We start from the raw sequence: 24,214 nt of genomic DNA on the forward strand, positions 1-24,214 counted from the left end.
GGCAAAATTGGAGCCGGCTTTCTGCTTAAATTTAAATAGTAAATTTAACTCGTTACTATTACTTAGCATTTAATTATGCACTATTACTTAACATTTCTCTTCAAAACGAGTCGATTTCTTTAGACTTAAAGCAAAGAAAAAATTTAAAGAAAACATAAATAAACTTTAGCAAACACATTTTAAAGGGAGATTGAATAACACCCCTGAGCTACAAGCAGAAAACCAGTATCGCCTATTTCTACAAGGGAGCTGTAAAAATACAATGGAAATAAAATAATATCGTTAGTTCATGCTGAATACTGTTGACGCGGAGAAAAGAGATTAGCCATTATTAGAAAGGTGATGAAGACAGGCTGTCACCACACAGAGCCTTGCTACTGAAAGCGGAAGTAACGGGGAGCACGTCTCCTTCCCTGGATCAACATTGCTTAATATTGTGTTCACGTGCCTCCTGACGCTGGGGTCCAGCTCCCGCTCCATATAAATGGGAGAGCTGAAGCCTGAAGAGATAGACTCAACTCAGTCTCAAAGACAGGAGCAGGCCTACATCCCAGATGTTTTGAATCCCAACTTTCTCCACTTTCTACTGCACCCAATTGATCCTTACACATAGCCCATTTAACGAAAGAGACATCTTTTTCAAAAGGCAGTCTGTGCTGACAATTCTACATGGTTTTCTTAACCTGGAAAGTTTATAATCAATTAAACCTTCCATCTGAAATGCCACCGTAGGCCTCACAGTAAGGAGTCTACATGGGAAAAATAAGCCATGTTGGTTAAACCAGGTTAATTGAATGCAAAGTTGTGCCTTCTTTGTCCCCTTTACACTCATCTGGATTGGTTTTGCTTGACCTGGTGGCAGCAGGAGAATTATTTTTAGCTGTCCACATGGTTGTCTTACAACAAACAACTTGGCATGAAGGCAGCAGCCCAAGGGGGCCAATGTTTATACTCCCTGGTTCTGTTTCCTGTTCCTCTGCTAGGCACTCACTCACCTGATCTCTTCCCCCTTTTTGTAGGGGGCAGGTGGCAGAGGTGTGCTGTGAGTATTTACAAACCTTCCTGTTGCCCTTGTTCCTGATGCCAGATGCTGGGGGGGTGAGGATGGGGGGATGAGCAGGGGACCCCCAGAGCTGAGCTGCAAATCCATTGAGTGCCCCATTTGGGCTCTTGAACTTTCTACTAGTTTATGCACTGAGTCGCAGAGACAAGAGGACAGGAGTGACATATTAATAGTGAACGTTTTTCGGCTGCTTATTATTCCAAGCACTTCACTTGAACAAATCCTCACAGTAACCTATGCCTTCGGTTCTGTTATTATCTCCATTTTACAGCTATGCACATTAAGCACAGAGAGACTGAATTACCTTTTAACACAGATAGAAAATGAGAGTTGGGATTTGACTATCACATGCACTCTGGCTTTGGCTCCTATACTCTTCCGGGTGCCCGTACATCAGAGTCACCTGGAAGGCTTTTCAAAACACCGACTACTGGAACCGACCTCCAGAGTTCCCGATCCAGTACTTCAGTCGGTCTGGGGCGTGGCCTGGAGATTTGCATTTCTAATTGCCGTCCAGGTGAGGCTGATGCTGCAAAACTGGGGGTCATACTTTGAGTGCCACCAGCCTGTACTATCTTTCTTGAACCCCCATCCATGCTGAGACTAGGCCCAATGTGCTACATCCCTTCCTGTTTTTCTGAGACATCCCCAAGGACAATGTGCCCATTATCCTTTTCTCAGCTTGCAAATATATAGCCAGTCCTTCCTCCTCCCCACACCCATACTCGCTGTTTTTCAGCAACAATCGACCTAATAATGTGTGTCAAATGAATGAAACTTCCTCTGCCCATTCCCCCTTAATATTTTTGAGGAAAATATTTCCCACAAGTCTCTTCTCTCCTTTAGTTTTTGGCAGCCTCCCCCAGGTTTGCCCACATGGGCCAGGCTACTCCTGGGGTTCTGTGAGCCTGGAGTGGGGGAATAGGTTCTGCTCAAAGCTTTTGCAAACTTGATTCTTACTGCCAAGGTAGACTCATTCATTCAGACAATGAAGAGTCGCTGTAGGCCTACTGTGTGCCAGGCCCTCTGCAGAGTCCAGGGAAGATTAGATACAGTGCTAAGGAGAAAGATGTGGTAATAGACAGTAAGATAGGTAGGTGGTGACTGATGCTTTAAAAAGTTTTTTTGCCCTGGCTGGTGTGGCTCTGTGGATTGAGCGTCAGCCTACCAACCAGAAGATTGCTGATTCAGTTCCCCAACAGGGCACATGCCTGGGTTGTGGGCCAGCTCCCCAGTTGGGAGCATGCAAGAGGCAAGCAGATGATGTTTCTCTCCCTCTCTTTCTCCTCCCGCCTCTCTCTCTAAAAATAAATAAACTAAAATAAAAGTTTTTCAACTAAATAATCGTCCTCATGAAAGTTGCAGGGAGATTTGCTCTGGTGTGAGTGGTTGAGCCTTGCCAGGCCCACACTCCTTACCCACAGAAACTATGAGACAATCAGTGTGTGCCGCTTAAGCCACTAAGTTGGTGGTCATTGGTTATGCAGCAACTGATGACTAATGCAAACTTTTTAGTGGGTAATTTCCCTAAGTTAAAACACAAAACCAGCTCTGGCCGGGTAGCTCAGTTGGTTAGAGCACATCCTGATGTCCCAAGGTTGGGGGTTTAATCTCTGGTCAGGGCACAAATAAGAATCAACCAATGAATGTATGAATGAGTGGAATAACATCAATGTGTCTTTCCCTCTCTCTCTAAAATCTGGCTGGTATAGCTCAGTGGATTGAGCACAGGCCTGTGAAGCAAAAGGTCGCAGATTCGATTCCCAGTCAGGGCACATGCCTGGGTTGCAGGCCAGGTTCTCAGTAGGGGGCGCACAAGAGGCAACCACACATTGATGTTTCTCATCCTCTTTCTCCTTCCCTTCCCCTCTCTCTAAAAATAAGATAAATAAAATTTTTAAGACAAAAAAAGCAAATTTCCCAGGATTATTTAAAATAAATCAATAAAAAATAAATTAAAAAAATTAAATTCCTCTGTCTCACTAGCCATATTTCTAGGGCTCAACAGCTGCATGTATCTCGTGGCTCCATATCAGAACACCACAGATACAGAACACGTCCATCGCCACAGACAGTTCTGTGGACAGTGCTGCTATAGATCTACTCACATGGGTGGGAACGGTATAGACACACGGATGTCCAGGGCAGCACTGGTTGCAGTAGCAAAGCGATTAAATATACACAATAGATGTAATCACTGGTATGTCAACCCCATGAGGAGAGGAATTTTTCGTCCATTTCGTGTACTGTATCTTTTTGATTTATTTTTTTAATTTTTTAGATATTTTATTTATTTTTAGAGAGGGAAGGGAAGAAGACACACACACACACACCCCCCAATGTGCAGTTGCTGGGGGTCACGGCCTGCAACGTAGGCATGTGCCCTGACTGGGAATCGAACCTGCGATGCCTGGATCGCAGCCCGCGCTCAATCCACTGAGCTATGCCAGCCAGGGCTGTTTACTGTATCTTTAGCTTTTAACACAGTGCCTAGTGTGTGGTAGGTAACTCCAAATATATTTGTTAAATGAATATATGGCTGATATGGAATGATCTTTGAATTATATTTTAATTAAAATGACACCCAGATGCTGGGGGTGTCACTGGTATGTGTTTGTGTATGAGGAGCCGATGTCGGGGGTTTCCCAGGAGGCCCAGCTTTCAGTGTTAAAGCTGGGAAAGTCCCGGGCGCAGAGGCTCAGGACGCTGCTGGGGAGAAGCTGAGAATCTGGCACCAGCGTTTATCATCAGGAAGGGAACCTGGGGGCCTGGGGTCTGGGTTCTGAGCCTGGAGGCAGACTAACTTTCGTTCTCTTCCCCTTTGAGTCGTCTAAACTTTTCCCCTGTTGTATTTTCTGAACTTTTCCACATCACTTTTTAAGTAAAAGTGAAAGAATATTGCATTAGGCCCTGTGGGAGAAGACTCGAGATGATGAGCTATAACTCCAGCCCTCAAGTCATGTACCCCTCACAACCCATCTCTCAGCCTCCGGCCATGTGGGAAACTTATTACAATGCTTATCTAAAGAAAGCAGAATTTACACCATTATATATTACTACACTTACTAATGTATGGGCAAATAATTTTATTTTGATTTCAAACTGGTAAGAACCATGGACGCCAGTAGGGGGCAGAGGAGTTCCTGAGAGACTCATCTGGTCCAACTAGGTGAGCACTGCCTCCCAAACTCTCTCCAGCTCCTGAAGGGTTTACTGTCCCTGCCCTTTATGGCTTGCAGTTCTTGGCCTAGAAATAAAAAATGAAACTAAAAAGGGACATAGCCCTGGATGGCAAGGAGTTTTAGCATGGGTAACACTGACGTGAAATACTCATTCGATCAATAGCTTCTACGTGCCTGGCGTTCTATTGGGATTGGCAGTGAGTGATTTGGACTAACCGGGAAGGCACCGGGGGACGGCCGCGTAGACACGGCAGTTTACCGGCTACTGCGCCAGCTCACTGTTTTCACACAGCATTTCTACAGTGTGTATCACATCAAGAGTCAGCCACATAACGAGGTAAAACAACGATCCAGTATGATCTGACAAGAACTAGAACTGAACGACGAAGATTATCGAGGCCGATTGAAATAAGGATTTCAATCCACTACCGTCAGTGGCAAACTGCAAATATTGGGACTTGAGACATTGGCTAATAACAGAGTGAAGTCATAACAATTAGTAAGACATGAAAAAAAACCCAAGTATCTGTCCTGGCTGGTGTGGCTCAGTGGACTGAGTCCCGGCCCACAAACCGAAAGGTCACAGGTTTGATTTCCAGTCAGGGCACGTGCCTGGGTCACGTGGGCCTGGTTTCGGTCGGGGGCGCGTGAGAGGCAACTGATTGATGTTTCTCTCCCTCTTTCCCCCTCCCTTCCCCTTTCTCTAAACAAAACAGAACAGAACGAAAAAACCCCCTAAGTATCCACATATAGAAGTGGAATTGCTGGGTCATTTGAATTTATTAGAAGCTGCCAAACCAAACCATGTTCCCGATACTGTCCACTGCCTCTAACAGTGTACGCGCTGCTCTGCAACCTCGCCAGCATTTGGTTGTCTGCCACTTCGATTTTAGCCACTGTAGCAGGTGTGCAGTGGGATCTCGGGGCTTTCATTTTATTTTCTGTTTTTAAAAAATATTTTATTTATTTTTCGAGAGAGGGGAAAGGAGGGAGAAAGAGAGGGAGAGGAACATTGATGAGAGAGAGCAACATCAATCGGTTGCCTCTCAAAGACCCTTGACCGGGAGGACCTGGCCCGCAACCCAGACATGTGCCCTGACCGGGAACGTTTATGTCAACCTTTAGGTCCACAGGCTGGCCCTCAATCCACTGAGCCACACCAGGCAGGGCTCGGGCTTTGATTTTCATAACGATGGATGATACTGAGCACGTGTTCATGTGCTCACTGGCCATTGGTATGTCTTCCTTTGGAGAGTGTTCAAGTCTTTTGTTCCTTTTCTTATTAGGTTGTCTTTTTTTATTCTTTAGTTGTAGGAGATGAAATGTTATTTTACACTGAGGCCATTCTTTTTGTAAGTTTTTTTGTTTTGGCATAATTTTAGACTTACAGAAAAGTTGTAAAAATATTTTAAAGAACTCCCAGAGACCCCTCTGGCAAGATCCCCCAATTTCATCACATTTGCCTTATCGTTTCATCTCCCTAAATATGTATGTTCACACACACATGCACACATATATATGCATGCATATATACGCTTTCCCCCAAACATTTGAGAGTAAGTTGTAGACATGGTGCCCCCGTTACTTCTAAATATTTCAGTGTGTGTCTCCTAAAAAGAAAGATATTCTCTTAAAAATCCATACCATTATCAAAATGTTTTTTATTATGGATACATATTTTTTATTGTGGATATATATAATTTGCTGTTTTGACTGTTTAATAGTGTATAAGTCAGTGGTGTTAATTACATTCACAATATTGTGCAATCATCATCACTGTCCCCTAAATTTTTTCACCACCCCAAACAGAAGTTCTGTACCTATTAAACAATCGTTCTTCATTCCCCCTGCTCCTCAGCCCCCTGTGTCATCTTATCTGCTCTCTGTCTCTTCAGATTTGCCAACTACAGACATTTCATGTAAGTCGAGTCCTGTAATGCCTGTCCTTTCTTGGCTGGCTTCTTTTATATAGCACGTTTTCCAGGTTCATCCATGACGTCACATGTGTCAGAACTTCACTTCCTTTTATGGATGAATGTCATTCCAACGCATGGGTATAACCACATTTTGTGTATCCATTCGTCTGTCGATAGATACTTCGGTTGTTTCCACCTTTTGGCTATTGTGAAGAATGCTGCTGTTAACGATGGTGTACAACGTTCTGTCCAGCCCGTTTTCAATTCTTTTGGGTAGATACCTAGGAGAAGGATTGCTAAGTCATATGGAGTCCTACGCTGAACTGTTCAAGGAGCCACCATGCTGTTCTCCACAGCAGCTGTGCCGTTTTGCATTCCCATCAGCAGTGTGCACCGTTTCTAACTTCTCCGCATCCTTGCCAACACGTACTAGCTCACTGAACCTCTCACTCGGTCTTGGGGGTATTTACTCCAATTAATCCTTGATAAGGAAATCAAGCCCCACCTGGGAGAGCATGCCCAAAGTCACACAACCAGAAAGTGGCAGAGCGGGGGTCTGAACTGAGGCCTTTTAGCTTCAGACTCTACTTTGCCTTCCTGCCTTGGAATGACATTGCTTTGTAACAAAGGCAACCCGTGTGTAGCTCTCCCTGGCCCGCCTGAAGGAAAGGACAAAGATGGCTGGTTCCAGACACAGTCCTTTGAAACCCAACACTTTAAGAGACCAATATACTGCACACCAGGAGCTCATAACCTCCGGGTTACTGTTTTCAGGAGCCATTTAGAATCATCCGGATGAGGTGCTGGCTGAGCCTTTGACACTTCCAACCCCATGAGTTGTGTTTCCTAGGAGCTGGCCTGGGCTGGGTGGAATCTGACAATAAACAGCCCTCAGCCTGCTGGGTCACCTTTAGAGTTTCGGTTGTCTCCCTCAGCAGACGGGAAGACTTCGAAGCAGTTGGCAGTTGGGTTTATTTTGAGAGAATAAGAGGGCAGGGCTTGCTTGCTGCTTGTGAAGAAGGCTGATTGTGCCAGCTTTCATTTGAAGACAAGCCTTCCTCGGGGTTACTAACTGCCCCCAGCCCTGCCTCCACCAGCGGGGGGTCAGAATGGATTCTGGGCTTTGAGAACCAGACGGAGTTCTGAGCCCCCAGAAAGTTAATGTTATAAAGCAATGCTCCTCATCATGGACAACCTTAGTTGCAGGCTTACTCCCTTCCAGGAACTGAGTGTTCTTTCTCTGCATTATTGCGTTTAATTAAAAAGGACCATCAATAATAGCTAATGCCTAAATGTATGATGCCAAGTGCGCACCTGAACTATCACATAACCTGTATGGAACTAGGTACTATTGTTACCTTTCTCATCTCACAGATGAACTCAGGCACAGGGAGGTCGTTACCCACAGTAAACACCAAAGTTTAACCCAGGCACGCTGGCCTCAGAGTCCAGCTTCTTAGAGGGGCTTGCCCAACTCAGAGGGCTACTAGATGCTGTCCCAGGGACTTCAACCCAGGTCTGTTGGCTGTAGTGTCATTTCCGTTCCACTGTGCCATGCTTCTAGGGACCTTAAATGCTGATTTCTTACTCACCATAGCCTGTTGCCTCCCAGCACCAAACGCCTGGCCTGGAGAGCAAGGCCTGTGGTCACCATCTTTCTTGCTCACACACCTTCAGTGGCTGTCAGGTGCCACAGGGTCAGAGCCAGACTCAACCTAACATCTGAGGTCCTCAGAGACAGACTGGGCTGATCTCGTCACCCCGATTTCCCAGCTCACCCTGTGCTCATATTTCTAACCAGATAAACTGCTTGTTCCTCATCTGTCCCGAGCGCAGGGGTCAGACCCGGTACTCAGGGCCACAAAGCCCTGGGACACGTTCCTCTGGCAAACACATCCCCCCGCCTCACAGGGTTTATTACACAGAGGGGTTGGGGCTCAGTCCTGTTCAGCTGCTGCCTCCCTCGGGGCTGCAAGGACATTGCTCAGCTCCTCTCTCTTCCCCTTGGCACGGAAGTGTGCCCCCACCCTTTTCTCGATGAATTTCAGGGCCCTCTGGTCCTTTGAGGCCTTGAACAGCTCCATGGCAAGCCGTTCCCAGGGGGCAAAGCCACACGCCTCTCGGATCGTGTCCCACGTGACTCGGTGTGCTTGGTGAGGAACCCGCGGTGGCAGCCGCGCCTCCTCTCGCTCACGTTCTTTATCACCTTGTGGCCCTTGTTGAGGCCCACAGCCATGGGGTGGCAGAGAGCCATGGCCGCTGCTCCTCAGTGGCTGCTGCGGTGGAAGCCAAACTCGGTATTTTACATTGTTATTTCACGTTTGGTATCAATATGGGATCATGATTTCTCTCTCCCTTCCCTCCCCGCTGAGGTATTATAGTCTGATACTATTGTGATTTATGTTCATGTTCATATTGTCCCAGATTTGGCCACTAGGACGTCTCCAACCTGGCTTTTGTGTCCTTTTGACACGTCCCATTGTTCTTGTGGCATTTGCTTACTTTCTGGCTCAATGAGATGGTCCAGGCTCACACTGCAATTTCCCTGCCCCAGCCCCCAGAATCAGTCTTTTCTCCAAGGGGACTTGATTCGTTCTAGTGGAGGAATGGCATTTAGACAGTAGGATCTGGGTGCTCTGGGTGCTACAAGGGGTGTGGGATCACACCCCTTGGGATATTTCCTGTGGGATCTCTTAGCAGACGGAACTAGGAAGTACATTTACACGTGGTGTTTATAACTGAGAAGTTTCGCTTTAAAATCTGGACTTCTAGCTCCTCTTCAGAAACCTAAACATCTGATCATGATCAGCAGGGAAATGGCAACAATCAGCTGAAGCATTGTAGGGGTTCGACAATATTTGTTTTCTCACCAAAGTATTTAGACCACATTAACACTAATGTCTGATACTATGCAACACGAGACTACCCTACTTGAATACCTAGTTACACCCACCTTGCATGCTCAGAGGCTGCTGAGTTTCAATTTTCAGTACTTTCTTTTGCTTGCGTTCTTCCCTCCAGCTGGAAGGAAAGCTGGAGACCCTCACGTGTCCAACTCACTCAAAGCCCAGCTCCAATGTGACTTCTTCCTTGAGACAGTCCCCAGTTTGCCCGGTCACAGGCCCCCCTCTCTAGCCTCTAAGCTATAAATCCTCATAACATTTACCACCTTCAATTCTGAGTTATGGGTTTTTAGTTCATCCTCCTCCTGGTTTATTAACATTCCCTTTCTGATGAGACTGTACACTCCTTGAGGGCAGGGGCTGTGTCTGTTTTGCTCCCAGTGGAGCCCTTTAAATCTAACACCAATAAAAATTTCCATCAGAAACAACTACAATTGAACCTCTTGCTGCATGTAGGGCAGATAATAATGGTAGGAGTGTGAGCGAAACGGGTACAGTTATGTCCTCATGGACGTAATTGACTTCTGGGGGAGAGATAAGGTAGGATCACATAAGATGTATTTGTGGAATGATTTAAAAACAGATCATCTATATTTTCATGATTGTCCCCATATATATGCACCCTTTGAAAACATATAGTATTGACTGATGTTTTGTTTCCCATTTCAAGGTGTGTCTTTCTTTTTTCATTGCTCCTCGTGTCCTGCAGTTATGTGATCCTTTTCAACAGATACATAGGGGTCATTAATATGCATTCATCGTTCCCCTACTGATGGACATTTGGGGCATTTCTGGGTTTTGTTTTTGCATTGCAGACAGTGATGTAATGGGGATCTTCTGTACTTGTTTCTCTGGTAGAGGCCAGGAAATCAAATTGCTGGGTCATAAGATTACTTTTCTTTTTCTTTTTGTTTTATACACATCTGTATCATTGGAATTCATGTGTTACTTTTGTGATTGAAAAAATACATAAAATAGAAAGAAGTAGGTAGATTGTTCGTGTTGTTGGCTCTTAGGAAGCAGAGGTGCCAATCATTACGTGACTGTTATATAATCTGCTAATCATTATGTAAGAAAATCTGAAAAAGATGCTCCTGTGATTTCACATCGCCAACCAGGAAAATCTGGGCTTTTTAACCCTGTCTAAAAGATGAGAGAAATGGCTCTTGTCAGCAAATTTAGGTTTTTTCTTCCCTTTACAATTTTTTTTTATTGATTGATTTTAGAGAGGATGGGATAGAGAATGAGAAACATCAATTTGTTGTTCCATTTATTTATGCATTCATTGGTTGTGTTTTTTTTGTATGTGCCCTGACCAGAGATTGAACCCTCAACCTTGGCATATGGGGATGATGCTTTGACTAACTGAGCTACCTGGCCAGGGCCAGGTATTTTCTGATATGAAATATCACCAAGTCTCAATGACCAGGGTTTCCTACTGGTAAAGCCCTCTTAAAAATCTGTTTCCCTTTTTTCTATCACAGAACCAGACCTGGAAGGGACTTCTTAACAGGCTCACGTAGTCCTGCAACAATTTCCAAAGGACAGTTTTGTGTTGTTGCAAAGGCAGAGAGTTTGGGTGGAGCTGGAACTGCTGTAAACACCTTGTAGGTGATTTAAGAGAGAAGCTTAAACATGAGCTGAGGCTAAAGCACAATGCACAAAGACCTTGCGCGGTGCTCAGACGGCAACAAATAAATACAGTAATCGCTGCTGTTTGAATAGCAAGTTGCTGGTTCTCTAAATGCTTCCCCATGTAGTATATAATTGACTCCTGAGACAGACCCACCGGCTTTAGCTGGGGACACCAAGGCCGAGAGAGAGAATCCTCCAATTAAGAAACATCTGTTGGGCACCTCATGATCAGGCTTGTTCAGAGCTCAGGGAAAACATGGATGTACAAGGAGCCCCAGGTCTTGTGGGGGAGTGATGTTTAACAATATATGTAATCCACTGTGGTAAGAGTTGAGATCAGATCATGAAAGGCAGTGTTGTGGGGAACCAGAGGAAGGCTAGTCTTTACCTGGAGAAATCAGAGAAAGCTTCAGAAAGGATGTGAGGGCAGAGTTGGGGCTAGAAGCCAAGAAAGCGAGGAAAGAATGAGGTGAGGAAAAGGACATTCAGACGGAAGGAACAGCATATAGAGGCACAGAGGCCAGAGGGGTAGAAGAGCATGGTATGTGCCGGGAGCTGAGAGCATGTTTGAGGAAGAGAACTTGGCCCGGAGCGGGCTCTAGTCTTTAATAAATATCTGGGATAAGTTGAGAGCGATAGAACATAAGGTTCAGTTGCAGATCTGTTCAACAGTCTTGAGGACGTACTAGGCATTTTGCAAGCAGTAGGGATTCAGTGAACGGTGAATCATAAAAACTGACTCCTCGTGGTGGGTAGGAGAAGAGACAAACCCATGAAGTGAAGTAGCAAGCCAACAGTATTGAGGCCAATGTAGGCCACACGGGTACCACAGGTGCCTCTTGAGAAGTCACAAAGCGAGGAGGCAGTATCTTGGTCTCCCCCAACGCTGGCTTCTTTTCAAGGAAGTTGGGGACAAAGAGAGGTCATTTCCTTTCACATAACCAGATTTAAAAAGCAAAATGTATCTAGATCTTTATGCCAACTATTGTAATAATCGGTTTCCATATATGAACGCGTCTCACATGACTCCCAAGAGACGGTACTATTATTATTCCATTTTGCAGGTGGAAAAACTGAAGCTCAGAGAGGTAAAGTAACCTGCCCAAGGTCACGCAGCTAGTAAGTGACAAAGGCAAAGCTGGGACCCCTCTCTCAACGACAGCTTGTACCAACAGTCCTCTGTGGGCTGGATTCAGTCTCGCGTGATCCTGGGCATCTCTTGCTCTCTTGAAGCCTCGGTATTTGCTTCCGTAAAAAGGAGGCGAGGGATCCAACTGTCAGCTCCTGCTCAGGGGCAGTCGGGAGCGCAACTCCGGGAGGCGGAGCCCGGGGGTCGCTCAGCCTGCCTATCAGCCCGTAGACTCCGCCGCCAGCTCCCGACCGGTTCCCATGACAACCGACTAGCTGCCATCCTGGGGCGGACAATGTGCGTCACTTCCTGGCCCGTTTACTTCCGGGTCCTAGCCCCAGCCCGACAGTAGCTTTTTAGTTTCCAAAGTGAAATCCCACGGCTTCTGTGCGTGCTCTTCTGTCTCCCGCTTCTTTCTCCGCCGCCCGTGGGTATCGGCCTTTCCCCCGCCCAGCGCGCAGCCGCGACCCGGCCTCTCTTTGGACCCGCCTCCTGGGGACGTCACTTCCAGGCCGATTGTTTCCGGGTCGCCACTGGCCCCGGGGTACAGGTCTCAAACCCCTGCAGCCGGCCGGAGCGGCGAGAGCCCACCGGGGCCCGGCTCCGGCGGCGGCTGCGGCTTCGGCTTCTTCTCGCTTCCGTCGGCCGAGGCGTCCTCGGGGGCAGTGCCGGGGTAGGTGTCCGGCGGCCGCGTCGGAAACGGCCTTTGGGGCTTTCCCGGGCGGAGGGGGCGCCCGACTCCGCCGGACTCGGTGGCCAGGGAGCGGGTCCCTTCGCGGACGGCGGGAGCGATGGGCGGGCCCTCCTTTTCGGCTCCCTTGGGGGGCGCAGTTTCTCCTCAGGATCCCTCCTCCCCCAAGGGCTGCCTCACAGACACCTATGACCGACCATGGGTGGCTCAAGAGGAACACCCCCTCCTCGGCGAGTAACCCAAGAGAAGGATACTCCAATTCCATTGTGAGGCGGTTACGGCGCAGTGGTCCTCAGCCCAGTTTTCGGTGGCTGACCTCGCTGTGTGACCTTGGACAAGTCACTTAATCTTCTGAGCCTCAGTTGCCTAATTCATTAGTTAAATGGGAGTGAACCTGCCTGCTAAGACCGGAGTGGGGATGGAATGAGATTTCTCGCATACAGCAGGCATTCAGTAAATGATAGCTGCTGTTTATTCATTCACGGGCCCGTGGGGAGGGCCCGAGTTTGGGACTAAGGTGATTTTTTTTTTTTTTTTGGTTGGTTGGTTGGTTTTACAACTGACGTGGTCCTTCAAGGTTCTAGGAATTACCAGGCTGGGAATAGCAGCCGCCAGCTTCTGTCCCCTGCAGCGAGGGGAAACAAGCTTCCTTCCGAGCCCCTCGGAGAGGCCGCTGCCACTAGGGAAGCCCAGTTTCAGCACCGCCGAGGTTATTTTCAGAAGGTTGGAAGGCCTTTCTGATTTTCTCTGGAATCTGGTTGGGGTTTGGGGACCCTCTGGTGTTTCACAGCCAGGAGCAGGTGACTTGGGTGTATCTCCGGAGCCTCGGGAATGAATGAATGCAAAGGAGTGAGATGCGGAGGTGGAGGGGGTTGAACTGCTCTCCCCTCGCTGCTGTAGGAGGCTGAGGGAAGTCTGAGCCCGCTGAAGCTAGACCAGGGATCTGTAAACCTGTGGACTGGGGCAGTGCTGGGACCAAAATAGCTCCTACCCCGGGAGGGAGGGGGCGCGCCTTCACATGCAGCTCGGGGAATGTTTCTGCTCGAATGGGCCAGCAGAGGTAAAGCCGAGCTAATGCTTTGCTACCCAGAACCATTTCCGTTCCTTTCGGTGGGGTTTTAAACAGGTAGTTTTCCTTTGAGATGTTTACAAATAATAATTAAAAGTCCTCCGCCTCTCTGACTGCAGTATCTGTCTCTTCATCAATGTGCTTTTCCAAAGGGGCGTAGGTTGTGGGTGCAGGAAGTGCTGACCAGGCCTTTTGGCTAGGGGCACCTGCCTGACTTTGTTAGAGGTGTTCAAGTGCCCTTTTTTTTCCCCTCTTCTTCTCCGCCAGACTGGCACATCTTGGCTTTCCAGCCTTTGGGTTGCCTGGAGAAATTAACAGCTTCTGTCACCGCGCTGTCTGGGCTCCTGTAACCACGCTGTTTTTGCAGCGAGTGTGTTTTTGGTTCTTGCAGAGTGCTGGGACTAAATTGCTGGTTCTGTGCTCAGAAAAGACACCAACTATGACCAGCTCTAATGCACCCTGTATTCTCCGAAAATGTATTCAGGATGGCTGTATTCAGAATGATGTCAGCTGCTCACCGCTGGCCGGTCTCTGGCCTTGGCCCTTGAGCTTACATCACAGAGCTTTGGGCACTGCCAGCCCCAGGGTGTGTGGGAAGATGGGAGTTTTGCACTACAGGAATTTTTGAAACTCCTCTCTGCTCTCGCTGCCATAGGGCGTTCTAGCTTAGTTGGGCCCTTTTCAGTAGAGCTGTCCAGCAGACGGAGGGGGACAGCTTTGCTCTCAAGCAGTGCAGCGCAGAGCGTGAGTCCGAGTTGTGGTATCTGACGGAGTTTCAGATCTCAGATCCACTTCTTCCTAGCCTGGTGACTTGGGACCAGTGACTTGGCCTCTGCGGGCCTCGGTTTCCTCTTCTTTAACCTTGGGCCTGTCCTGTGGATTCTCCTTGAATTTCGTTGAGCCGCAGCAGAGGGCCCTTCTGTACCAGTCCTGTCGTGAAGGCTGCTAATTTTAACAACAAATGGATGTGATAAACAGGACAAAGCACAGGCCTCAGGGTCGGCCAGCTGAGGTTCAGATTGCAGCTCTGACCCTTTGAAACTCAGCTGGGCAGAGCCCTGGTTTTCTCGTGGCATTATGGCGTGGATTAAACGGGATGATGCAGTTAAAGCAGAAAGCCCATGGCTCAGCACAGAGGTTCTTGGTAATTGTTAGTTTCCTTCTCTCCTTTAGCATTTATTTTCTCTCAGCCTTTTCCTCACCTACCTAGGTTGGTTCACAATTCTTCTTAGGTGGATTTCCCATTCTTGACTTGAGAGTTAGGATTTTGAACAGCAACTAGGCTGTTTGGATCCTTTTTCCTTGTTGATTGTTTGCCAGCAACAAACAAGGGTGTGGACTGTGGTGTGATTACGGAGCAGCAGACTCTGAGCTGGAGGGTGGATGATGCTGTAAAAAAAATCGGCTTCCGTGGGCTCAAGGCTGACCTCCTTGGAGAAAACTCACGGCAGTGTTTAGAAGGCCGGATGGCCCCCATTTAAATTGCTCTCAGGTGTACCAGCAAACAGTCCTTGGGGCCACAGGCAGGATGGAAGCTTCTGTTAGACAAATACAAAGTGGTAAATGCATCCGGGTTTTTATTAGCAAGGGCAAGTAATGTCTTCTCTCAGGTTGCAGTACAGTTTTATTTCAGAGAACAGACATAGTTTGATACTAGACAGTAAATTCTTTCAACCAGACTTGGGGGCAGAGCTGTGTCATCTTGACTGCTGTCCCCTGCTGCTCCTGGCACCCCGTATCCGTCCCCACTGCGTCCAGCCCACGGCCTGGCTTGGGGTAGGTGCTGCGTACATCCTTGTTGAACTCAGGAACCTCGGGGTGGTGGGAGGAGCACAGCCTCCAAATCAGAAGCCAGGCTTGGAATCTTGGGTCCGAGTTTTACTAACCCCGAGCTACTTAGAGCGTGCCATGCCCCGGAGCCTCTGTTCCTTGGCTGTCTGGCTGATCTCCCAGGATTCGTGGGGGAGCTACAGAAACTAAGGCATCCTGATTGCTTACATCGTTCATGTCACCTGTTTTACCACACACCTGCTAAGTGCCAGGCTCTGTTCAGCATCGTGATGAACAAGACAGATGTGGTCCTTGCCTTTGTGGGGCTTACTGGGTAATGGGGGAGACATAGAGAAGAAGCTAGTGAATGAATACACAAAGTTGGTAATCTCAGATGGTGATTATCCAGGCTAACTGGATAAGGAGGGACCGGGCAGGTGGGAGTCACTGAGCTGGGGTTGTCGGGGAGGCCTGCTGAGGGATGGCGTTCGAGCTAAGGCCTGAATGAGGGCGAGCCAGCGATGGGGAGCCTCAGAGGAAGAACGTGCGAAAGGAACACGTGCAGAGGTCCTGAGGTAGAAAGGAGCTTGCTGTGTTTGAGGAATGACAAACAGTTCTTGTGGGTGGAACGTAGAGGGAAGGGCAAGACTAGTGTGAGAGGCAGGCACGGGTGTGGCCATGTAGAGCCTTTGACCTTGGTGTGGAGAGATCATTTATTCTGAGTGGATTTATGTTTACCTCTCCAGCTCCTCGGGCACATTTATTCTATTTGTTCCTAAACATTGGGCTTTCTTGGCAGGGCAGTGGGTGGGAGGAGGTGGCCTCTCTGAGTCCCTGGTTCTCCTGCATGTCTCACCCCGCGCTCCCCAAACCTGGAGAAGTCAGACAAATGGCTCATGAAGACGTGGGCAGTTTTACTGTCCTCACGAGTGTCGCCAGGCTGTGGGTCCCTAGGACTTCCTGAGCTGAGCGCAGACCTGCCATGCACTCCACAGGCCCGTCCCATCTCACCGTGGGTTCCTTCTTGGTCCCTTCCGATTTCCCACTGCCGGCAGGAGCCTCTCACTCAGACAGCAGGTACTTCTAAAGCACATACCCTGCTTAGGTTACCTGTGCTTAGGTTACCTACTGACTAATTGGGTCATGATCCCCGCACCCATAGAGCTGTGGTCAGGAAAGGCAGGACAGGTGAGTGTGAAAACGCACGTCCATCACCCACCGAGAGATTTGTCCCACTCTGATGTTACCTTCTGGAGAGAGCCTGGCATCTTGGGGGTATAGCACCTTCAGACACCCTGAAGGGCTGCTTGTCTGTCAAGGACTTCTTTTAGAGCTGGCACTCTGTGAAGAGCTTTGTATGTGATTGCATGCAGTCCTCCCCCCAGTTCTGGACTCTGGGTACTATTACCAACCCCCTTTTTCAGATGAGAGAACGGGAGCCCAGAGAGGCTGAGAAATTTGCCGAAGTAACCTAGAGAAGCAGACCCAGGACTCACACCCAGGAAGCCTGGCTGCGGAACCTGTTTGTCACCGCCGTGCCATGTTGCCTGCCCCCGGCCCTGGCCATACCCCTCAGTGAATACAGTATTACTGGCCCTGGTCGGGCAGCGCAGGTGGCTAGAGCATCGTCCTGATACACCAGGGTTGCAGGTTCAATGCCCAGTCAGGGCACATACAAGAGGCAACCAATTAATGCATAAATAAGTAGCACAACAAATCGATGTTTCTGTTACCTTCCCTTCCCTCTCCCCCTCCTCCACTTCCTCTCCCTTCCTCTCTCTTTCTAAAATCGGTAGATTTAAAAAAATTACTGCCGGATCTGTAAATGTTCTACTAACGGGTGGCCAGGCAGACCGCAAGGGTGTATAAATGCTGTGTCCCGGCTCAGAATGTTCCATCCTCTCCCCGCGGAGCTGGAAGCTGCTGTTAAGGCAAAGGGGGATGCAGGCCATCAGAGGCAGATGAAAGCACTTGCCAGGGGCCTGCAGCCGGCATGCTCTCTTTTTAAAATTGCAAATAGGATCCTGTCCCTCTTCCCCTTGCTTTGAACTCTTCAGGCAGGCGCTCCTTGTGGCTCTTGGAATAAATGTGAAGTTCCTAGGTGCTCTGTGAGGCCTTGGGGAACGAGCCGCCGCATATGCCTGCAGCCTCCCCCCCCCCCCCACCCCAGGCTTCTCGCTTTTCATGGCCAAGCTCCTTCCTTCCGGCCCCAGGAAAGCAGGGTGTGGTGGCTAAAGGCATGGACTTCGGCCGGACCGCCAGGGTCGTTGGAGCAGACTGAGTGCCTTGGCAAGCCGTAGTAAGACTGGTGGTGGTAGCTCAGGGCCTTCCTCCCCGCCGACACCTCTGCACGCTCATCCTTCAGGTCTGTCGCTGGCTCGGGAGGGCTTCTAGCACGTCTCCTTCTCCCCACGTGACCAGGTGAGGCATTCCTCATCGTGTCTTCCACTTGTGAGCTCGGCTGTGAAGTGTGCGATCCGCGCTCAGGAAAGGTGCGAATGAAGAGCAGGGTGAAGCCAGCGTGGCGGTGCCCACTGTGCGTTAGGGTTTGCGCAGCGGCCTTTGCCACGGAGGACTGACGTGCCTCTTGCTCTTCCCCTCCCGCAGCAGTGCGCCGGTCCAGGCGGGCAGCATGTTCGCGCTTCTGCCCATGGCCCGGCGTCTCACCCAGAGGCCGTGGAGGAGATAAGGTAGCCCCTCGTCCCTGGACCGGATGGGGAAGCCCAGTTCAATGGATACAAAATACAAGGATGACTTATTTCGGAAGTATGTGCAGTTCCATGAAGGCAAAGTGGACGCCGCCCCCAGCAAGCAGCGGCCTGGCAATGATGAGTACCTGCGGGTGGCCGCGTCCACCTTGCTCAGCCTGCACAAGGTGGACCCCCTGTATCGATTCCGGCTGATCCAGTTCTACGAGGTGGTGGAGAGCTCCCTGCGTGCGCTGAGCTCGTCTAGCCTGCGGGCTTTGCACTGCGCCTTCAGTGTGCTGGAAACGGTGGGCATCAACCTCTTTCTCTACCCGTGGAAGAAGGAGTTCAGGAGCATCAAGGTAAGGTCCAGGGAAGGGCCCTCCACACTGGTCTGCCTTCCGCTTTCTTGCCCCTTCCAGGCCGCCTCGAGAGGCCTGTGCCACTTTGGTCACACCCCCTGCCTGCAGACCCTCCCAGGTTCCCCCTGCCCTCGAGATAACCACCAGAATTACCCCCATGGCTCCTCACCCTGCCTGTCTGCCCAGTGTCATCTCTTAACGGGTCCCCGCCCATGGCAGCGTACATCTGCAGCCGGGGTTTGGAAGGGCAGGTGGCACCTGGGCTCTTCAGGGCCTGGAGGCCCAGGGCAGAGAGCATGGGTTTGTCCTAAGTGGGCTGGGAGGCAAGGCCGTGCCGGGGTCCGTGTACGTTTTCAGACAATCCTCCAGGCTGGCGTAGGGCAGTAGGCTGTAGGGGGGCGAGAGCAGTCGGGGAGGCCAGTGAGGAGGCTGCCGCAGGGGTGCAGCAGTGACGGAGAGGAGCGAGGAGGTGAGTCTGGGGACGAGGGGGTTCCAAATCTCTCCGAAGGCAGTGATGGCTCAGGGGTTTCCGCCAAACGGCCTTAAGTCTGACAGACAGGGTGGGGTGAAAGTAGGTTTACAGCAGTTTGTCTGGAAAATAGTACAATAGTTAATAAAAAAACAATATAAGCATAAACACCGTGTATCACGTATCTACGACTGTAAAGCTGCTTTTGCCCCACCCGTATTCTTCAGGCCTTTGCAGAAATGCCAGAGAGAAATGTTGCTCAGCGGGCCCCGCCGCCGCCCCAGCCCTCTTTCCTCACTGAGTGCTCCCTGCGCCTCCTCACGGGGAGTGGAGCTGCGGGGCCGGCCTGGCGTAGGGAGCTCGTGGCTTCGTTCCCTCCACTTGCGTCATTCCCACACACCAGTGCGCTGAGCTGTGGGTGAGCCTCTGCCTCGCATAGTGAGAGGACACGGGGGTCATTCCCTTCCCGCTCTGCGGCTCCCGCGCTCCAGTCCAGACTCGGGCGCGCTGCGCTGTGAGTCCGTCTGTCTCCCTGGGTGTCTCAGAGAGAAAGCCCCGCCTCTTTGTCTGCCCCCTTCCTTCCAGACCTACACGGGCCCCTTCGTGTACTACGTCAAGTCCACGTTGCTGGAAGAGGACATCCGGACCATCCTGAATTACATGGGCTACGTGCCTGACTTGGGGACGGCATACAAGCTCACGGAGCTGGTGGAGAGCCTGCAGGTGAAGATGGTCTCCTTTGAACTCTTTCTGGCCAAGGTGGAGTGTGAGCAGATGCTGGAAATCCACTCACAGGTCAAGGACAAGGGCTACTCCGAGCTGGACGTGGTGAGCGAGCGCAAGAACAGTGCAGAGGACGTGCGGGGCTGCTCGGACGCTCTGCGGCGGCGGGCCGAGGGCCGGGATCACCTGCCGGCCTCCGTGGCCCGTGTGGCCCTCCAGAAGTCTGCCAGTGAGCGGGCAGCCAAGGATTACTACAAGCCCCGTGTGACCAAAATCTCGAGGTCGGTGGACGCCTACGACAGCCACTGGGAGAGCCGGAAGCCGCCCCTGAAGACCTCATTGAGCCTGCGGAAAGAGCCCGTGGCGACAGATGTGGGTGACCTCAAGGACGAGATCATGCGCCCGTCCCCGTCGCTCCTGGCCATGTCCAGCTCCCCTCACGGCAGCCCCGATGACCTTCCATCCATCTCCCCCAGCAATGGCCTTGGCCTGCTGCGCGGCACGTACTTCTCGGCCCAGGATGACGTGGACCTGTACACGGACTCGGAGCCCAGGGCCGCGTACCGGAGGCAGGACGCCCTGCGGCAGGACGTGTGGCTGCTCAGAAACGATGCCCACTCCCTCTACAAGCGCTTGGCCCCCGCCAAAGAGTCTGCCCTGTCCAAGTGCCAAAACTGCGGCCTGTCCTGCAGCTCCTCCCTCTGCCAGCGCTGCGACGGCCTGCTCCCCTGTCCCCCCGCCTCCAAGCCCAGCGCCTTCCCCGGCAAGTCCTCCACGCACGACAGCCTGGCCCACGGGCCGTCTCTGAGGGAGAAGTATGCGGGCCAGACTCAGGGCCTGGACCGGCTGGCGCACTTCCACTCCAAGTCCAAGCCCCCCGCCACAGCCACCTCCCGCTGTGGCTTCTGTAACCGCCCCGGTGCCACCAACACCTGCACCCAGTGTTCAAAAGTTTCCTGCGACGCCTGCCTCATCGCCTACCATTATGACCCCTGCTGCAAAAAGAGTGAGCTGCACAAGTTCATACCCAACAACCAGCTGAACTACAAGTCCACCCAGTTCTCCCATCTCGTGTATAGATAGACTGGACCCCGCACCTCCCTGCTCCAAGGGCTACACCACTGATCTTTCTGCTCTCCTGGGGAAGGAGTGTTCACGCGCCGATCCGGGCAGCGGAGACCTGCACTTGACCATGTAGGTGCGGGGATTCGGGTTGGCTGCCCCGTGTGGGAGTTCACTGAGTGACTAACACGTTTCACCCGATGGCTGCTTTGTCACCTGACAAGGGAGAGGGTGGCAGTTCCGTTCAGATTCATCTTTGCTAATCTCTCCACTCCCTTTCTGTTTTTGAAAAGAGGATCTCTATCTCTGGGACTCTCGCCACATCTACCCCTCCCACTGCAAAGCCAACTTGTACTGGGAAGGGCCCCCCAGGTCCCCTCCAAATGCCCACCTGGGACGGCGAGCTAGAGGCCTGTTGGCTTGTGAAATGAGCCCTCCTGCCACACTGGGCCTCTTCCAGTGGCTCATCCCTTCTGCCATCCTCCTCGCACACGCAAGGACCCCCCTGCGCACTCTGCCCCGACTCCCCGCCCCAGGTTTCAAAGGGGAACCGAGTCCAGTGTTAGCTGAGTGTCACCCAGTTGCCATCACAGCTCAGCGGAGCCCATGCCGTGTGCGAACGTGGCTCCCGCGTGTCGGAGCTTGGACCTTCCACAGCAGGGCTGGCTCCCCCATTTCTGTCGTTTGCACATGCCCCTCTTACTGTACTGTAAATAGATATTTTTGAAATTTATTTTTAAATAAATATTCAACTTGCTGTGTGTTTCAAAGTGGTTAAAACATTAATTATGTAGCTATTTATAAAAATACCCTGGGTCCTTTAGTCTTCCAAGGGCGGCCCTCATGCCCTTCCATGCCGTGCCCTCCACCGCCCCAGCCCGAAGGCAGAGCGGAGCGCGTGGGGCAGAGGAGGAGCAGAGACAGCGCCCCGAGTTGGTGGAGAGCCGCTGTCTTCCCTACGATAGATCTCTATACACCTACCTCCAGTGTGCACTACGGGGGTGAGTGCGGGCCGGGAGGTCTGCGCGCCTGCAGACTGTGACGACCTGCCGCCGGGTCGGGAACCTCACCTGCGTGCGGATCCGCAGCCTGGCCTTGGCCGCGCGCCGAGTGTGAGCCTGCACTCCGAACTTCTCGCGTCTCTTCAGAAGGAAACTCCTGCGGGATTCCCGTCACCCCTCCATCTCAGTCACCTTCTCTTCAACTGTTTATAGGACTCTGCAACACCCGTGATCTTTTTGCACTAAAAGTGGGCGGGAGTCGGCGTGCGCCCGTCAGACACGTCTCCCGAGATTCTCAGCTGAGCCGAAGCGCTTCCAAACCCGGAGGCCCCTAAACTCCTCGTGTGAATGACTGGCCCCTGGGTTTTCCCGGTGGGGGCCAGAGCAGGAGTGGGGCGAGAGTTTGAAATAAAACTGCTTCCTTGTGAAAAAATAATATATTCTAGCCATAAGTGTTTGCGATGTACAGAACGGTGTAGGAATTGACCTGTGTAGGAATTGACCTGCGGTGGGTTTTCCGGTGGAAGGAGGTGTTCAGCTCTTGAACAAATTTAAATCCGGCTGAATCCTCAGGCCACTGTGAATTTGCTGGTGTTCTAACTCAGTGGAGCGATTTTAAGGTTTTTCAGATCTATGGCTTTTTTTATATATATCTAGTAGATCACACGTAGATATTCAATGTGTATATAAAGCCGAATTTCAGCCAACTTGACTACCAAGACCACCCCATTCTGGCGCATTTTTCTTCTCTATCCCTTTCCACATTTCCGAAGTGTCAATGCCTGGCCCACTCCCGAGAGCTCTAGTTTTCTAGTTCTCCATTTCCAGACCACGCTAGCACTACAGTTACTACTCTTTTAACCAACCGTGATGCCACGTAACCTACCCAGTGGACGAGAGCAGGAGCGGAAATGTCCTCGGGGAAGAGGCCAGTGTATGTACGTGTCGGCCCGGAAATGCTGGGGTCGCGGGCTGGAGCAGGCAGTGCCCGGACCCTGCTCTCCGTGTGTGTCTTACTGTATGAGCTTGCTGTGAGCGGGAGAGTGAACTAGATGCTAATTTAAACGTGCAGATGTTTTGCATTTGATTTCTATCAAGAGCTGAAATGTTGAGAGATGATTTAAAGAAATAATAAAGTGTCTTCCATTATTTAATAAAGTGTTTGGGGTTTTATGTCCCCCTTCCCTGTTGCTTTGAAGTTTGAGTTGCTTGGGTTCTGGGATTTTTTTTTCCCCTCAAGCCACATTTAGTTCCTTAATTACACTTTCTTTTCCATGAAACTGACAGATAATAAGAGCTGGCATTTGAGTGCTTACTGTGAGCCAGGCACTTTATTTTTTAATTTACTTGTATTTTTTTCATACTTTTCTCCTTTTTTTAAAAAAGGATATTTACTGATTTTAGAGAGAGTGAGGAAGGCAGAGAGAAAAAACTGATTTGTTCTTCCACTTATTTATGCATTCATTGGTTGGTTCTTGGGTGTGCCCTGACCGAGGATTGAACCTGCAACCGTGGAGTGTTGAGACAACGCTGTAACCAGCTCAGCTACCTGGCCAGGGTGTGAACTGGGCACTTGGTGACGCTTGCTATTGTGTAATAGCCTGAGCACTCCCATAAGGTAAGCACTGCTGTGGTCCCCGTCGTACGTACAGCCAGGGAGGTGGGTGTGCGGGATTCAGCCGTGGTGCCCGGGAGAAACAACTGCCTGCCGCTGCTGACTGACAGCCATTAAATAGCTTGGAAGGATGATGTGAAAAAAATTAATTCCACGTTTAATTCTGTCGATCCATTTAAATGCCTCAAGGAGGAAGTCAGTTGAACACTAGCTTGTTTTTAACGCAGAAAGCAGGCGTCAGGCTCAGAGCCTTTGGCAGAATCTGAGCTCGATTTTCAGTTACCTTCTTTTTGGTGTGGGCTGTACTGGCTTTCCATCTACAGCAGTGATACGAGGTTCCTTTAAAAACCTATCTAAAGTGTTTCTAAAAAATAACGATGGACTCAAAAGCAAAATGCATGGCAAAAACGTTAAGGGCGGTACAAGAGCAGCTGTGGTTTGGGACATCCTGGTTTCACGTGCCCGTGATGGTGACGGTGCTGACGGCTGCGCTGGGTTGGGCCCCTCGGGGTGGCTCAGCTGCCGGGGAAGAGACCGATCGGGCTTCTTGATTTCATGCCCTCGCTGGACAAATAAATACCCAGGCCTTGGGCCGGATCAGGGTCCAGGTGCTGGGTTTGGTTTTAGCTACAGCGTGGAAATGGCACCTGTCATCCTGGCTGCAGCAACAGCAGCTTCCTAGAGGTGAACCCCGAGCCTGGGAGAGTGAAGGAAGCCAGACACACGCATCCGAAGCAGAGCGGAGACTTCAAGCAGATTGCTTAATTTGTGTATGTAAATGACAAGCATATTTCAACACCAGCAGGCGCACCAGCTGTACAACGGTAGCTCTGCTGCCAGCTCTGAGCACCAGTCTGCGGCACCCAACGCGCCTGTGCCCGTGTCGGGGATGGGAGCTGTAGCAGGCGACGCAGATCAACCCCGATCCCCATTCACC

General features: G+C 50.6%; 1 protein-coding gene and 1 pseudogene across 3 annotated transcripts; one reads left to right on the forward strand and one right to left on the reverse strand.

Moving 5' to 3' along the window:
• Positions 1-8,098: 8,098 nt before the first annotated feature.
• Positions 8,099-8,415, reverse strand: LOC123815299 (annotated as a pseudogene).
• Positions 8,416-12,330: 3,915 nt separating this feature from the next.
• On the forward strand, positions 12,331-22,816 carry SPATA2 (spermatogenesis associated 2). 3 transcript variants are annotated; one of them, XM_045833428.1, is made up of 5 exons: positions 12,331-12,501; positions 16,783-16,971; positions 17,724-17,850; positions 17,966-18,407; positions 19,462-22,816. In XM_045833428.1, exons 4-5 carry the CDS (start codon positions 18,072-18,074, stop codon positions 20,680-20,682), a joined length of 1,557 nt encoding a protein of 518 aa, XP_045689384.1. In that variant the 5' UTR covers positions 12,331-12,501; positions 16,783-16,971; positions 17,724-17,850; positions 17,966-18,071; the 3' UTR covers positions 20,683-22,816. The 3 variants fall into 3 exon arrangements, with proteins under 3 accessions (XP_045689384.1, XP_045689383.1, XP_045689385.1); XM_045833427.1 differs by lacking the exons at positions 16,783-16,971; positions 17,724-17,850; XM_045833429.1 differs by lacking the exons at positions 12,331-12,501; positions 16,783-16,971 and having other exon boundaries at positions 17,656-17,850.
• Positions 22,817-24,214: the final 1,398 nt, after the last annotated feature.

This window comes from Phyllostomus hastatus, unplaced genomic scaffold (genome assembly GCF_019186645.2).
Source record: "Phyllostomus hastatus isolate PE091 unplaced genomic scaffold, TTU_PhHast_1.1 phas_contig_17, whole genome shotgun sequence".
Classification (NCBI taxonomy): Eukaryota; Metazoa; Chordata; class Mammalia; order Chiroptera; family Phyllostomidae; genus Phyllostomus; species Phyllostomus hastatus.

Bases quoted from the DNA above. Each gene is read 5' to 3' on its own strand.
- SPATA2 (XM_045833428.1), top strand. From the start codon at position 18,072: ATGGGGAAGCCCAGTTCAATGGATACAAAATACAAGGATGACTTATTT. The intron at 18,408-19,461 runs GTAAGGTCCAGG...CCTTCCTTCCAG, and splicing joins AGGAGTTCAGGAGCATCAAG to ACCTACACGGGCCCCTTCGT.